Below are 17,025 nucleotides of genomic sequence, written 5' to 3'. Positions count from 1 at the left end.
CTCTGTCTCAACCCCATGTGTAGATTGCTAATGAAGTTATTGGAGAACTGAATCTGAAACCAGAAGAAGTCTTCCTCGCTCAAGGAACATTGAGGCCTGATCTAATTGAAAGTGCTTCAGTTATTGCTAGTGGCAAAGCAGAAGTCATCAAGACCCATCACAATGACACAGAACTCATCAGAAAGTTACGGGAAGAGGTAAATAGAACACCACATCTGACGTTTCACTTTTTTTGAGAAATAATTTAGCACTGGTAAAGTCAAATTTCTTTCTAATTGCTCATCTAGCAGTATAACCTTTTGCTAGTTAAATAATTATTTTTGACATTTAATAGTACTTTCACGAAGGGACGCGGTGGCTCAGTGGGTTAGGACGCTGAGCCTGTCGACCAGAAGGTCGGCAGTTTGGCGGGTCGAATCCCAAGTGCCGCGTAACAGAGTGAGCGCCTGTTACTCGTCCCAGCTTCTGCCAACCTAGCAGTTCGAAAGCACGTAAAAATGCAAATAGAAAAATAGGGACCACTATGGTGGGAAGGTAACAGCGTTCTGTGCGCCTTTGGCGTCTAGTCATGCCGGCCACATGACCACGGAGACGTCCTCGGACAAGCGCTGGCTCTTCGGCTTTGAAACGGAGATGAGCACCGGCCCCTAGAGTCGGAAACGACTAGCACGCACGTGCGGGGGAACCTTTACCTTTACCTTAGTACTTTCACATAAGAACTAAACTGCAATTCAAAATATTTGTATACTATATAGCCTGCAGAAAATGAGACCACCTACTGTTCTTCTAAATACGTAAGCAATTTTAGATTCAATCTTACAAATAGATCAAAATTTATTTTCTGCTTAGCAACAAGAAATTAAAATAAATAGATTGTGCTAATTCTGTGGAGTGTGACTGTAAATATATTGAATGCATATATATATATATATATATATATATATATATATATATATATATATATATATATATATATATATATATATATATATATATATTGGTGTTACAAATAGAGCTGTTTGAATCACTTCCCTATTTTTGCTTTTGCTGATATTTTATTGGGATTGTAAATGCAAGATTGAAATGATAATCTTATTAGCAGTAATACATTAGAATTTTGTTATTAAGTACATGCTATTTAAAAATGGGTTCCGTAATGTAAATCATACTGTTTTCCCTTACAGGGAAAAGTAATAGAGCCACTGAAAGATTTCCACAAGGATGAAGTAAGAGTGCTTGGGAGAGAGCTTGGTTTGCCTGAAGAAGTAGTTTCCAGACATCCATTCCCAGGTATAAAATTAATTAAATTTATAAACACTTAGAAGAATAATAGAATCTCTTGATTCTAAGACGTTCCAAAGGGCCATGTGGGAATTGAAACCCATCTATTTAAAAAAAATCTTATTTTTTCCCAAGCACCCACTGAAAAAGCCACATTTTACAAATTATTTAGTTTTTTTTATAGGTATCTATTTCTCTTTCCCTCCTGTAAATTCTAGAGTTAACTTATAAGCGTAGAAAAAGAAGCAGAATTACACGGAGGGAAAAAAGGGGGAGGGGAATAGAACAACAGGATCAGAATATTGCTAGATAGGAGAGTAAGGGGAGAAGTAGTATTTGAAATAGGAAGGAAAGCTGGGTACACAGCCCGCCTCCTATCTCATTTTTAGTGAATGTTCTTAGTATTTCTGATGCATTTCAGACATGATAGGCGTGTTTATATATTTGCAAACCCTTTGCTGAATTGCTTTGTGAGAATGATGGTTACCCTACTCTTAGTTGCTGTCATATTATATTTCTGAAACATCTTCACATTGCTACAGATGATGTTACAGTATTCCATTTTTGCCTTTTAGGTCCTGGCCTTGCCATTAGAGTAATCTGTGCTGAAGAACCATATGTTTGCAAAGATTTCCCTGAAACTAATAACATTTTGAAAATCATAGCAGACTTTTCTGCAAGTGTTAAAAAGGTAATACTAGTTACTAATACAAATTAGCACCAGGTATAAATTCTTTTCTTTCTCTTTATTTTTTTTTTCATTTTCCTTACGTTTATGCTAGAATTCGAAGTATTTGAAATAATTTAAGGCCTGACTGAAATATTTTCAGGCCGCTTTCTTATATCCTGTCTGATATTTCCTCACTTTTTGCCCCATGTTTTTCTTTCTTTTTTTCTTACAGTTTTTGATGCAGTTTTGTTATATTGGCTATCACTTTCTCTAGTTAGTCATCACTACTTGAGTAAAAAAATACACAAAAAGAATTAATTTAATTTAATTTAATAATATTTATATACCGCCCTTCTCCCTGAGGACTCAGGGCGGTTCACAGGGCAAAAGTAGAAATACAAAGTAGAAGAAGAGCCATAACTGCATATGATTCCTAGAATCCATAAATAGACTGTCACATCTTTCTAAATGTTGATGTTGAATTACATTTTTAATGTGTCTATCTATATAAATGATATGCTAAACTAGCTTGGCAATCCTAATTTCAACTTTTCCCAACTGGCAGAAAGGCATACTGTTATAATTATATATTTATTAAATTTATTTGCTGCCCATTTTATTTATTTATTTATTTATTTTAATCCCATTTATATCCCGCCCTTCTCCGAAGACTCAGGGCGGCTTACAAGCTTAGCAGTAGCCTTCATTCTATGTATATGCCTGCTTATTAGGGCTTTCACACACACCCCAAGCGGCATTATTACAAAGTCAGCTTATTGCCCCCAACAATCTGGGTCCTCATTTTACCTACCTCGGAAGGATGGAAGGCTGAGTCAACCTTGAGCCTGGTGGGAGGCGAACCTGCAATAATTGCAGGCAGCTGGTGTTACTTAAGGAGGCATTAGCCCACTGCTCCACCAAGGCTCTATAATGAAATGAAATGACACTGGGTGGCTTACAATACATGTATACAATACATTAATCCTTTGAAAGATTTTGGTAGAAAACCATAACTATTCGTATGCACATCAAAGGTCCGAAGCAGGTTTTACCTGTGCTGTTAACCTTTGTTCCTATTTTCAAAGTAGCTCCCAGAGTGATTATTTATTAAAGAATATTAAAATCTATCCCTTCATCCTCCTTTATATTATAATCCTTTGTAACTTTTAAGTTCAACTATTGTGTTTGCTAGGGATGCATAGCCAACTAACCTTTTATAATACGTAGAATTAATTGCTTTGTTGTCTAGCCTCACACACTGCTACAGAGGGTCAAAGCATGTACACCTGAAGAAGACCAGGAGAAATTGATGGAGATCACAAGTCTGCATTCATTAAATGCCTTTTTGCTGCCAATCAAAACAGTGGGAGTCCAGGTTGGTGAAGCTGGGTCTGTGGCAAAAATATATAAAAATAGGGAAAACAATAGATGTTGCAAAGGTTTTTTTTAAAAAAACTGAATTCTAAATAAAATCTCCTTAGGAAGGAGACCAAAGTTGAAGAGTAACCATAAAATGAAAGAGAAGCCATTAAACATAGTCAAGAAAAAAAAGAGTACAAAATATCTAAAAGGTTACTTTGCAAAGTCTGGGAATAGTAGATATATGACATACAGAAGGATTATCAAGATGTTATAAATGTTATTTGCCAGCCAGCCACTCATACCAGGCATTGGTAGAAGAGATAGGTGTCCTGAGTCATGTGCACAGTCATATAGATCAGTACTTCTCTGCTGCAGATAGAAACATTTTCTGTTTTGAGACTGAGATATAGAACTTGGCAGGATTCCTCCAAGTTCTGTATCTGTAACCAAGGCTGGAAAAGGCATGGGAATACCATTGATCTCCATAGCCTCTGACTGAAAGGAAAGTTGCAACCCTATGAAACTCCCCTTCCTGAAAATCTGGATAGCTTCAATCTTATTGGTCTTTTGCAAGGTTCTGAACAACTGGCTGTTTCTCCAGAAGTTCAGGTCAAGAGGTTAGGTGAGGTCTGCTCTTGTTGATACGTCTTTGTGTGTGTATGTCTGTGTGTGTGTTTGTGTTTGTGTGTGTGGTGATTGGGGCTTATTATTTTAACCTTGGGCATTAAGGGTTTCCCATTGTGATTTTTGTTTTAATTTTTCAGAGTCACTTTTCTGAGATAAGCACCATTCATTTCATTAAATATATAAAGAGGAACTTTTGCTTCATAATTTGCTCTGTAGACATAAATTAAACATTTAGCCAGGGATTTGTAGTAGGCCTTTTTTATTTCTATGTTGTGCTAAAGTCTTACTTTTTAAAGTTAAAGCATTCTTTTAAACTTTAACTCTCATCAATCCTCCAGGTTATGTTCATCAAGTTACATTTTTGTAGAATCTTGCTATTTGTAATATTAATTTTGAAATATATCATTTATCTTCCTGGAGATTATGGAAGAGAATGATCACCGCTGTAATCTTATGATCTATTTAGAGCATTTTATTTTATTTTGAATTTTCTTTTTCTTTGTAAGGTGTGGATTATGATCTGGGCATCTAGGTGTAAGTTATATCCTTCAGCACTGAATATTTCAATTTGATGTCAGGGAAGGCTTCTGGGACAGAATAATGGAAAGTTCTAGCTTTCCATCCTATCAGTACCCATTGTCCAATATACAGACCTTCTTAAGAATTGTCCTCTGTTAAGACTTGAGGAGCCCAGACTTTTCCAGCCTGGTGCCTTCCATATGTGTGAGAATTTCTAATTTCAGACTTTCTAGCCAGCATGACTGAATTGCAGAAATTTTCGCATCTGTAATACATTGCTTTTCTTACTGCAGCTGAAAGTAATGCCTCTGTCTCTGCAAGCAAGGAATATTTTCACAGCTTAGGACAACATCTTACAGTTATTACTTTAATTGTCAAGAACCATGCCCAATAGGGCTGTGGCACTAAGATGTTGCCTAAGAAGGTGTAATTAGAATTTTTGACGTGCTTTTTCCTCTTTTTTCCAGGTTTGAGGGCTTTTAAAATGTGTTTTGTAGGTGCATTAATTCTATTAGAGGCTTCACACTTGAAATCAATTAAATAATTTTCTACTGAAAATCAAGAAAAGATGTACCATTGTTCAAGTGTTTGCCTTCACATTTCAAGAGTGTGAACTTGGCTGTAAAAAGTGGCTGAGCTGCATATCCAACAGGTAACTACCATATCTACTCGCAGATAAGCTGAGATTTTAAGGTACCAAAATACACCCCCAAAATAGGGCTTATCTGGGGATGGGCTTATCCACGAGTATATAAGGTAATACTTTTTTAAAGGACCTATGTATCCTATATATAGTCATGTATAGGCCCATCTCCAGATAAGCCGACTCTTGAAGTTTTAATCAAACTACTATAAGAAATGCGCACAACCCATGGATAAGTTAATTGTGGACATTAAAAAATATGAAGATTTTAAGGGCTGACTTGATTGTGGGTGGTGCATTTTTCATGGTATTTTGGTTAAAAATTCAAGAGTCAGCTTATCTGGGGATAGGCTTATGTGAGAGTATCTATATAGCCTTGTCCAAGCACTTCTTTGGCTTGAGTTATTGATTCCAATACATATTGTTGTAAATGTTTAAAAGTTGTGTTCTTGTGTTGCTATTTCATAGGGTGATGGTCGTTCTTATAGCTATGTATGTGGAATCTCCAGTAAAGGTGCTCCGCCTTGGGAGTCCCTTATGTTCCTAGCCAGACTCATACCACGGATGTGTCACAACATAAATCGGTAATATGTCCATCACTACATAGACCATTAATACTTTGTTATCTAGGAGTCACTGGGGGGTCACTGGGGAAAAATTTATGTGTAAGAAGCAGATAAAAATACTTTACTTTTCCTATATGCCTTTTAGAACAGGGCTTTTCAACCAGTGGTATGGGTACCATCTGTAGTACATTGGCAGGTGGTACACGACCATCCTAGAAAAGTGGTAGCAGGGAGGGGAATGAGCTGAACTGGTGGTAGCACCGCACAAGCCTGAGCGAGAGATGGCTGGAGCTGCAGGGCTGTCAGGGCTCAGCAGAAGCGCCAGGATCAGTGCCAGGCTCCAGCTGGAGCTCAGCGCTGATCCTGGCGCTTCTGCTGAGCCCAGAAGAAGCGCCAGTCAGCTGGAATGTATGGTCACAGTGTCCCAGGGTCATGTGAAGTGAGCAAAACCTGCTGCAACCACCCAACAGATGGGAATAAAAACCAAACACCCACCCCACCCCACCCCCGCTGCCAATCCTCAACAGAAATGCTCACAGCAATGAAAACCTCGGACAGGGCAAGTTTTTGACACCTTGCTAGGCAACTGGTGGTACTTGGAAGTTGCCATATCCTAAAAGTGGTACAATGGGTGAAAAGGTGCCCTGTTTTAGAATACTAATAACAAGAAGAGTCGAAACCCTAGCTTCTGATTTATAATATAATTCCATGACATACTATTTTTTTTGGTAATTTGACAAGAGAACTATCCAGTCTTGTTGATAGTTTATTGCATTATTGCAGTTTTATGTTTTATATGTATTGGTCATGTAATTGTTAGTAATGGAGGGGTGTTATTTTTATATTTTACAATATAAATGCATCATTTCTGGTTTGCAAAAAGTTAAGGAACACTACTCCTGTGAATTGGAGGCATGACTCTTTTTTTATCAGACGCTTTAAAATGTAACAGGAAGCATGAATTACTTGCTTTCTGAAAGCAAGTCTGTATTTTCAGAATGAGATACAAAAATACATGGGCTTTTATTGAAAATATGTCTCTTTGATTTACTGGAGCTGCAGACAAGCTTTGCATGATTAAAGGTTTGGAACTACATGTAATCTTAAAGATACTATAACTTTTAGATGCATTGTTTGAACAAAGATATATTTAGCCAATTCCATGCATTATTGATTAATACAGGGATAGGCAACATAATGTCATCAGGTATCACCATTTCCCTAGAAACTTCATTTAGCATGTTATGCTCAGCAGGTTCCCTGTTCCCTGTGACTTTTAAAAAAAGTATTTTAATTTAAAATGTGTTCAAGCACCCACAGGCTGTCTGTCTAACAATCTGGCATGCTTTAAAGCAAATCACCAACTTCTGGCCATCAGATTTATTTGCAGATATCTTTGGCCCAGAAGGCACGATGGCCTAGCAGTTAAGAATCTAGATGTATTGACTGGACGGTGGGCAGTTTGAGACCCAAGCATCACATGACTGGGTGAACTCCTGTTTTTGCCCCAGCTCCTTCCCACCTTGCAGTTCCAAGGCATGCAAATGCAAGTAGATAAATAGGTACCATTTTGATGGGACGGTAATAGCATTCTGTGTGCCTTGGCATATAGTCATACTGGCCACATAACCACAGAAGCATCTTCAGACAACATTGGCTCCCTTGGCTAGGAAATGGAGGTGAGCACCGTCCCCTAGAGTTGGAAACCTTTTGTCTTTTTAAAAAATAACAGGCACAGAAAGATTCACAAATCTGTCAACAGGCAGATTTTCCACAGCATTTTGAGATTATATCCTACACATACTGAGAAAAATCCAAAGGTACCTCCCACCCCAAAAGGCTGTCTATCTCCAGCAAACTCAGAGAGCACTTTGTCTCATAGATTTTCTCTCCCTCCTCTTAGGGTTGTCTATGTGTTTGGGCCACCAGTCAAAGAACCTCCCACCGATGTTACTCCCACTTTCTTGACGACGGGAGTTCTCAGCACATTGCGGCAGGCTGATTTCGAGGCTCATAATATTCTCAGGGAATCCGGTTAGTGTGATAGCTTTCTTTTGTGTGGTGCTTTGCATCTGCAACATCTGTCCCAGCAAATATTTTACGAAAGCGTAGTAGAATAGAGTGTCTAATTCCTTCTTTATTGTTGTGAAATGCCGTAAGTATTGAAGCAGATGATAATAAAGAAGTTGGTATTTGTTTTGCATGATCGCTGTGCAAAAAAAGGTATTCCATTAGTCCTCCCTTAAGTTTTCTTTCCATGTTGACCTCAGTATCTCCACCTAATAGTATGTTTTTTTCTATAAGCCAGTATAAATAAAATACCTGTTGAATCAAACCCAACTCTTGGTGACAGAGCAATGTAGTGTTCTCAGCAAGAGTTTTTGCCATTATCTTCTAGGCATTTCATTTCATACCATTTCCCAATTCTAGCCTACAAAGCTGGGATTTTCTGGTGGGTTCATGTCCAAATATCAATTAATTCCAGATCAATCCAAATCACCTAAAGGCTACCTTCTAGCCAGTACATACTTTGTTGATTTTTGTTCCTTTATTCAAGGTTATTCTGGAAAAATCAGCCAGATGCCAATCATCTTAACACCATTACATTTTGACCGAGATCCCCTGCAGAAACAGCCATCCTGTCAAAGATCCGTGGTTATTCGAACTTTCATTACAAGTGATTTCATGACTGGCATTGCAGCTACTCCTGGCAATGAGATACCAGAAGAGGTAAATGGCATTTAGAAAATTAAACTTGCCTTTGATTTCTCTGTTAGAATAGAAAATATCTTATTTTTTTTGTTTTAAATGTATAACAATACTTATTTACTTAATTTATTCAATTTATTTAGTCACATATCTCAAATTATTGGCTGTGGGCGACAAACAATCATAAAACAAATAAATGGAAACACAATACAAAAAGAAATTAAATACAAATAGCAGCCAAGATTTATTATAATCTATCAGTATCAACGTAACCAGAAAATGGAACCCTTCACATATTAGGGCCCCCAGGCCTAGGAACATAGCCAGGTCTTCAAGGCCTTCCAAAAGGCCATCAGGATCTGGGCCATCCTAATCTCTGGAGGCTGAATGTTCCAGAGGTCAGACAGAGGTCAGTTCTCTACGGCAGAGGAGGCATTTCTCCTAGGCTTATCTAGCTGACATTGCTTGGTTGATGGGACCCAGTGCATGGCCATCCTGCTGGACCAAATGGGATGGGTAGAAACAAGGGATAGAAGACTGGCCCTCAGGTAGCCTGGTCCCAAGCCATGAAGGGCTTTAAAGGTGTCAACCAGCACCTTGAATTGCTCCTAGAAAAACACTGGTAACCAGTGCAGCCCTGAAGCAGTGTTGTTATCTGTGCTAAGCAGCCGACACCTTTTACAACCTATGCAACTAGCATTCTATACCAGCTGAAACTTCCAAATGCTCTTCAAAGGCAGCCCTATTGCAGTACTTCAAATGGAAGTTTATGAGAGCATGAATTACAGTCAATAGAGCGTCCTAGTCTTGGAATGGGTGCAATTGATGTACAACTCAAAGGTGCGCAAGGGCTCTTTTAGCCACAGCTACCATCTGATGTTCCAGTAGGGGCCACAAATACAAGAAAACCCCAGATTGCACACTAGATCTGTCTTGAGGCAGTTCCATCCCATCCCTTCCAGGGCCAGAGGTGGAAAAGCCCCTAGTAACAGAAAACCCAAATATCCAAAGCCACTTAGTCTTCCTTAGGTTGAGCCAAAGCCCATTGTACTCCATCCTGGCCCAAATAGCCTCCAGGCACATCCATGGCATAACTCGGGCAGCCTAGAATGGAGATGGAAAGCTGGGTATCATCACAATATTGATGATATCTCACTTAAAACTGTCACCTTACCCAACAGCCTCATGTAGATTTTAAATAAGAGAGGAGAGAGGTCTGAGCTCTGCAACACCCCACAAAGTAGGGATGGTGAGTTGGATCTCTCCCTACCTATCTATATCAACTGGAACTGACCCTGGAAGAAGGTGGAGAACCGGCACAACACTGTGCTGCCCATCCCTAACCCCTGAAGCCAGTCCAGAAGGATAGCATGTTCAATGGCACTGAAGGCCACTGAGAAGTCACAACGAGCAGGAATGGACCCATTCTCCCCATCTTGTTCCTCATAGGGGCCATCCAAGAGCGTGATTGGTGTCATCTCAGAACCATATATAGGCTTGAATCTGGGATTGAAATAAATGTTACAAATGTTTTAAATGCAGTAGAATAAAACCTATGTGGCTTGGGCATACTTGATTGTCTAAATTTAATTGCCAAACATACTTTTTTGTTTAAACAAAAATGTTAGCTCTTAAATATGGCAGTCCACATATGGAAAGACATTGCTCTAAGAAGATGTGATCTAAAGGCTATGAGTTCTCTGGCTTTTTTAAATTTCCAGTCCTAGAATATCTAGCAAGGGTAGCAATGCTTGATTTCATCAAGGATTATGGAAATGATAGATAGATAGATAGATAGATAGATAGATAGATAGATAGATAGATAGATAGATGAGAGAGGACATCATATTGAGGAAAAATATCTTACTATATTTATTGTTACTAGCCTTTATCTGTGCCTAACTCCATCAAAGATGATTGTTTGCAGTAGCAAACATGAAGCTACAATTAATTTAAAGGGTTAAGATTTCTTTGAGTAAAGTTCAACTCCTGTTGATTAAGTGAACAAGTATACACAATTTTCTTAGCAACAGTGTTGAAGTGATATTTCATTGCATTATGATGGTCTTCATTGGAGATACTAACGAAGTCTGACTCTGTTTATCATTTTTTTCACAATGAGCCGAGATCAGTTGCTGCTAGGAATAAATAACACAAAGCAGTTGCTGAAAGTTATACAGAGATGTGTGGTCTGTGGCAGCAGTTCTTTACATTAGGGCTTAATGATAATTCTGTGTGGCATTTTCAAAGCCATACAAACACACACAAAAATCCACCTATATGTTTGAGCTATAAAACAAGTAAAGGGAATTATAATCTTATAATTAGAGCTTAGAATGTGGAGAAATGAGTAGCTGGCATTAGCAAAGAATGAAACACAAATCTCACAGGAAGGTAAGACCAAAGTTAGATGTCTGTTTTTCCTCTGCAAGCCATTTGCCTTTTTGCAGATTAATACATTAAAAAAGGAAACACTTGGACATTTTGGCTTCCTTCCATTCTGTTCTGGAAGATGAGGCAGAACATTTGAATTAATTGATTTCATACTAATCTGCCATCCTATTTTGTCTCCCTCTTCTTTCTCACCACGTCCCTTCTTCCAACTGGGGACACTGTCATTTATGTCCTTTGATGTCTCTTTCTTGCTGGCTGTTTAAAACATAGGTGGTGTTGAAGATGGTGACAGAGATTAAGAAGATTCCTGGCATCTCCCGGGTGATGTATGACTTGACTTCGAAACCCCCAGGAACGACTGAATGGGAGTAATTACTTTCCTCCCCTTTGAAAGTACTGTATGCAGTTTTAAATTATATCAGAAACCATTCCCAGTGTTGACATGCAGTACTGTGAAAAGAGTGACTGGAGCGGCTGCTACATCTTATGTGATTACTGTTTTCTCTCCTGGAACATAATCTGCAAATTAAGAGTGAGGGTGGGGGAAGTCAGCTAAATGGGGCTGAGGACATGTACGGGTAAATAATTTACGGCAGCATTGCCTACGTGCAAACAGAATCATATTGCTTTGCCTTTTTTGTCTTACAGCCTCTTCCGGTTTTTTTGTGTATTTACTGTTAAATGTCATTTCAATGTCTCTTTTTTTTTGTATACTGTGTAAAAAGAGACGATTTATTTACATTCACCGACCCCATTGTTAGAGCTATTAATAATGTAAAATGAAAAAAGTGACCAACTGCTTTTGAAACAGATTTATTATAAATAAATATTTTGCCAAATGGAGTAGTGAGTATTGTTGAATTGTAGATTATTGTATATTTATTTTCTGTATATTGTAGTACCTGTTCCATATCATTTGGCATTTTAAGCTCATGGCAATAAGTGTTGATGTATTCAAGAAATATATCCAGATAAGAACTATATTCTACCCCACCCCACCACCCCCATTCCCCACTTTTTAATATTTTCAAAACAAATAGCTTTTAAAGGATGTTAAATCATATGTCTTCCCACGTTATGTAGTTACTATCTATATTTAATATACATTTAATCAGTTACAAGAGAAACAAACATGAATAATCTATAAAAGTTTAAAACTCACCGCTTGGGGAAAAACACAGCGACAATTATCACAGCAGCCATCAAAATTGCTGGATTATAGACTTATTTTCTTTTTTACATTTTTATTTTAGTCAAATCTTTTGGCTTTCTGTTTATGTGAGGCTTCCTAATAAAAGCGAGGAAATGCTGCATTTCAAAAACTTTTACCAAGCTGTGTTTAAATATTAGCTTGATTTCTATATCGTTCATATTTAAAACCATCTTGGTAAACTTGAGAATGAATTAGTGGTTCTATTAACACCATTTGTTGAATAGGTTACAACTACTGTAAGTCAAAAAACGTGAATATAGTTATCTTTTACATCCAGTGTATTGAACCTGAATCAAAATAAAACTGTGTCTTAGTATTTTGTTTGTGAAACTAGAACGGAGGAAATACCAAGTTACTATGAGTTGACTCTTCTACACGTGCCATAGCTTTTGTGACTCATTCTGGGCATTGCAAATTAATGCAAACTATGAGATTTTGCCTAAAACAATGCAAAAGAAACTAACATTGAAAGAATGATGCTAGCCACACACTATTGATTTATTCCATTGGATTAAAGAACCTGGATAAATTGCAGGCTTCTCTTGCTCTACCAGCTAGTTTGCTGTGCCACATAATTATTTGCAATTTCTTCAACGTTCTCAAGATCTTGCAGTGACAGTACAAAGGGTAGGAGTAGTGTTCATGATGTCCAATCTACCTACAATCCACGATCTGTATCCAAATTATTCTCTAGGAAAAGTCCTGAGTAAATGTTATATCTATTGAGTAGTAACAACTTCATTCCCTATCTTCGGTGGGGAATAGTAATTCAGAAATGATTGAGGGAATGCTTCCTAGTCATTCAAGTTTAAGGGATGTTTCCAGTTCTGTTCATGTGTCTTTATATTTAGGGCTTGGAGAGCAAAATTTTGGCTGGTTTCAATGTTTTAAGCTAGCTTAAAATTCAGACTTACCATAATTAAGGTATAGCCTGGGAAAAAGAAGCTTAGTTACAGTCAGAAGAGTCAGAGTTTTAACTTAAATAATGAAGTTTGCAGTTGGAGTTAAAATGTTGTTTTCATATTCACTATAGATATGCACATATTGTCAAGTTCTATGGGTTTTAGATTAGTAAATTTATTAAGTTTGTTTTCTTAAGAAAATGTACTTATTTTTAAGTTGGATACATGAATAAAGTGGAGTTTGGAAACCTTTACAAGAAATATTATACTAGAGACAAAAATAAACATATAAAGGTGCATAGGTAAATTGTTTAAATGAAGTTATCCGTGTTGTACAGAAAAGGGACTCTTTATGTATGACTAGTATAATACAGAAAAAAGATTTCTTTCTCTTAAATCCATTACTGGGATTATGCAGGCAATGAAATGTGGAGTACACTTAAATGGACAGGCTTCCAAGTCTTGAATGTATTTCATAGTATTGATTCCTGTAATCAAAACCAGCTGCATAAAACAGGCTTGTTGTGGTCCAGGAGGGAATGTATAACCTGTAGCTTATGAATGCAGACACCCTTGCTAGATTTGTTTGCCCTCTAGTCTTCAGTAAGACATGTCAACTGTTTTCAAAGACAATTGTATAGGGAATTATTCCTAAAACTCTCAGTTAAAAAAAATCTGTAAATGATAAAAAGTACTGTCAGCCTTAATTTTTATCCTCAAATAAAGGTGAACCCATTTGGATACTTCTGTGATTTATTTTCTTTCATCATTCTTTCTGATGCATTCTTTTTTCCTTGTGTTCTCTCATTCTAAGTCAGATTTTAGACACCGGTAGAAGTTTTGAAAGTTGTGGTTTCAACCTAGTTGAAAATGGGCTCCTCTGACTAAGGTACTAATGGGTGGAAACATTAGTTTGCAAGGCTTTCCTGTTCAATATGTTGAATGGGTGGTTTGAAAGGGTGCCATCTTCTCAAAACATCTGTTTCTTTTATGCCTCATTCTCATTTAAGAAGGTGAGGCAAAATGTGGAGATGTTTGTTCTGCTGGTAAGATCGGTATAGTCAGAGGTGATGGAAGCGGAAAGTTTTTGAATATTGAAATGCTGGAACATCTTAAGCCAGACGTATCAAAACTTGCAATGTCATTTCGAAGTGACCTACAGTATCTTGCCACAGTTGTTAGGTGATTCACTGCAATTGTTAAATTAGTAACACGGTTGTTAAGCGAATCTGACTTCCCCGTTTACTTTGTCAGAAGGCTACAAACGGTGATCGCATGACCCCAGAATAGCCCTCATAAGTATGAACCAGTTGCCAGGTATCTGAATTTTGATCACATGACCATGGGGACACTGCAATGGTCGTAAGTGTGAAAAGTCATATGTCACTTTTTTAAAAGCTGTTGTAACTTTGAACACTCACTAAATGAACACTTATAAATCGAGGACTAGCTGTACAGCCAGTTTAGTGGTTAAGGCACCAGGCTAGAAACAGTACTTGTGAGTCTAGTCTCACCTTAGGCATGAAAGCCGGCTATGTGACCTTAAGTCATTCTCAGTCCAACTCATCTTGAGGTTGTTATGTGGGAAACGGAAGACGAAAGAAATATTAGATATGTTTATCACCTTGAGTTATTTATAAAACTAAGGCGAGATAAATAAATTGCTTGAGTATGTCACATGTATTATCCAATAATGCCAAAGAATTCAGTGACCACTACATCAGTTCTGGATGGTATATTCTAATTGATCCTCAACTGAAAAATACTATTAAAAACATGAACTTCTTGCACATAAAGTCCCTGAGGCTAATGTCTGGCAAGATAGCCCTGTTGTCATGAGGGGAAGCCTGTCATAAATTGCATAATGCTTTAATTAAATGTGTGCCATGAAGAGAGGGTTAGTCTTTCTTCTGATTTATTATTTCAAAAAATAAATCGGGACATTGAATTGAGGTGTCAATTGAATTGCTGATCTGGAGTATTAAATAGAGTAGTTTTTAAAGTCATTCTGAATTTCACAAACATTCTTTTGGTGTTTGGTTTGATTAATGAACCTCATCTTTGAAACGGTCACTCTTCGGCTCTTAATCACTTCCAAATTCATTCTATATAACTTTTTATAGATTGGCTTCATTCTGTCAGTCACCAGTGGGGTGAAGAATCCAAGCAGGCTACTGCAGATAAAAGGCTGCATTTTTGTTTCTCTTTTTGGATGCTATTTTCTCTCCCTGAAAGAGAAACTATAGTGTTTCTTTTTGTTTGTTTTTCTGCATAATTTAATCATTTAATGTGCTATTTGGAACCAGCTAGTGGCTGAATTTAAAGTCTTAAGACCCTAATTCTAATTCTGACAATGCTTTATAAGAACTCAGAATCAGCAACATCCTCTTGTAGAAATGGGACAAATAAAATTAATAATGGCATTTTGCAGAATTAAAGCTAACTAGCATGCATGATTCTTTCCCACAAACATGGTCATGTTGAATAAAGAACTGCTCAGATTCTTCCTCAACATTTTACAACCTTTAAAAACAAGAGTGAGGAAACTACAACTGTTCAGATATTGAAGAGAATACCAGGACATCCATCACAATGGCAAATTAAAATTGGTATCATAGAAAACACAAACCTTGTGTTTTTTAGTTGTGATAGTAAAATATATTAATACCAGTAAGCCACAATATAAATAAATATAGTTTTGTGAACCAGGTAAATGATAAATGTTCAAGGAAGAGTTTCAACAAACGCTGCAGTAGACTTTCACTGCTTAGGAAGAAATAACACCCCAGAAAAACTGGCAATCTTGAAAGCAGTATATTTTATCCTTAATCCCATCTCTCCTCCATCCCATTTTTGATTTTGTCCTGAAGTTGGGCAATCTGTACTAATTAAATATATCCTCAATTATCTTTCTTGATTTCTTAGATCTTTATAAACACACTTGCTCTTTTATAAAAGTGGGGATTCATATAAATACATCACTACTAATGATTTCATCTTAGCTGCTATATCTTAGCTGCTATCCTTTTGGCATTCCTTACATGAGATCTGAATTAAAAGGAATGATATATGTATGATAGATATGTCCAAAAACTACAGTAGTCATACACTGAAATCTTATTTTTATGATTTTTTACCTGAAAATTTAACTTTCACTGCCACACATTTAAATTAAAAAATGGGATCACATTGGCAAAGCTGATGGCAGAAGAGCCATCAATCCCCACCCTCCATTCTTAATATGTGAAATTAAATATTATTGCATATTCCAGGAAGATCAGATTGGGTGGCCCAGCCAATTGTTTATACAACAACTTAAAAAAAACACGAGATCAGGACCTAGCACAATGTATATACCTAGCCTAGCTTTTTTCTGCCATCCTAAAAGGATTTTCAAGAATGAAGATTCATAATGATCTTGCAGCAGGTGCCACTGAATTCAATAAAACAGCATAGTCCGAAATCACGAAACTCTTCAAATGTTGCACAATGCAGTGTCATTTAGTAATTCAACCTAGAGACTAAATAGGGTGGTCAGAAGGTTGAACACAGTGTGAGCAGATCCTGTTTCAGAAGAAGTCATTGTCTCTTAGTCTCTTATTGAGCTGACCTGCTTTGGGTTTCTAAGAATTCTGATAGAATGCAATATTACATTATGAAGCAATCTGTTGTTTATACTGCTTTCTTGGTGAATTGGTTCAGGTTGTCTATAAGTCCATAGCATCCACATGGGCTAGATTTTGCTGCTTCCTCCCTCTTGTGTCCTCCAGGTGTGCAAGCACCACAGTTCCCAGAATTCATAGCATGGTGACTGAGGATTCTAGGAGCTGCAGTTTTAAGCAAATCTGAAGGGTGCCTATGTGGGGAAAAGGGTTTTATCCTCTTATCCCATTCCTCTGAAATAGTGTTTTTCAACCTTAGCAACTTTAAGATGTGTGGACTTCAAATCCCAGAATTCTCCAGATGGCATGTTGGTTTGGGAATTCTGGGAATTGAAGTCCACACATCTTAAAGTTGCCAAGGTTGAAAAACATTGCTTTAAAAGAAGTAAAGCAGATAGTAATTGTAAAGAACATTCCTTTCAGGTAGAATCAAAACTATGCTGAGCAATAAGCCCAGGTTTCTGTCTTTGCCAGATG

At 37.3% G+C, this 17,025-nt stretch overlaps 1 protein-coding gene across 2 annotated transcripts in view; it reads left to right on the top strand.

The window, feature by feature from the left end:
- Positions 1-13,629, top strand: part of GMPS (guanine monophosphate synthase) — a 47,843-nt gene extending 34,214 nt beyond the window's left edge. For both annotated transcript variants that reach the window (XM_081328636.1, XM_081328637.1), the window contains 8 exons: positions 24-197; positions 1,185-1,290; positions 1,857-1,972; positions 3,201-3,326; positions 5,571-5,686; positions 7,572-7,702; positions 8,226-8,398; positions 11,042-13,629. In XM_081328636.1, the coding sequence (XP_081184762.1) occupies positions 24-197; positions 1,185-1,290; positions 1,857-1,972; positions 3,201-3,326; positions 5,571-5,686; positions 7,572-7,702; positions 8,226-8,398; positions 11,042-11,143 (1,044 nt within the window). In that variant the 3' untranslated portion in view covers positions 11,144-13,629. The remainder of the gene's footprint in view (positions 1-23; positions 198-1,184; positions 1,291-1,856; positions 1,973-3,200; positions 3,327-5,570; positions 5,687-7,571; positions 7,703-8,225; positions 8,399-11,041) is intronic.
- Positions 13,630-17,025: the final 3,396 nt, after the last annotated feature.

The sequence above is a fragment of the Vipera berus genome, assembly GCF_964194415.1.
Source record: "Vipera berus genome assembly, chromosome: 5".
Taxonomy (NCBI): domain Eukaryota; kingdom Metazoa; phylum Chordata; class Lepidosauria; order Squamata; family Viperidae; genus Vipera; species Vipera berus.
This window is presented reverse-complemented; position numbering and strand designations above follow the sequence as displayed.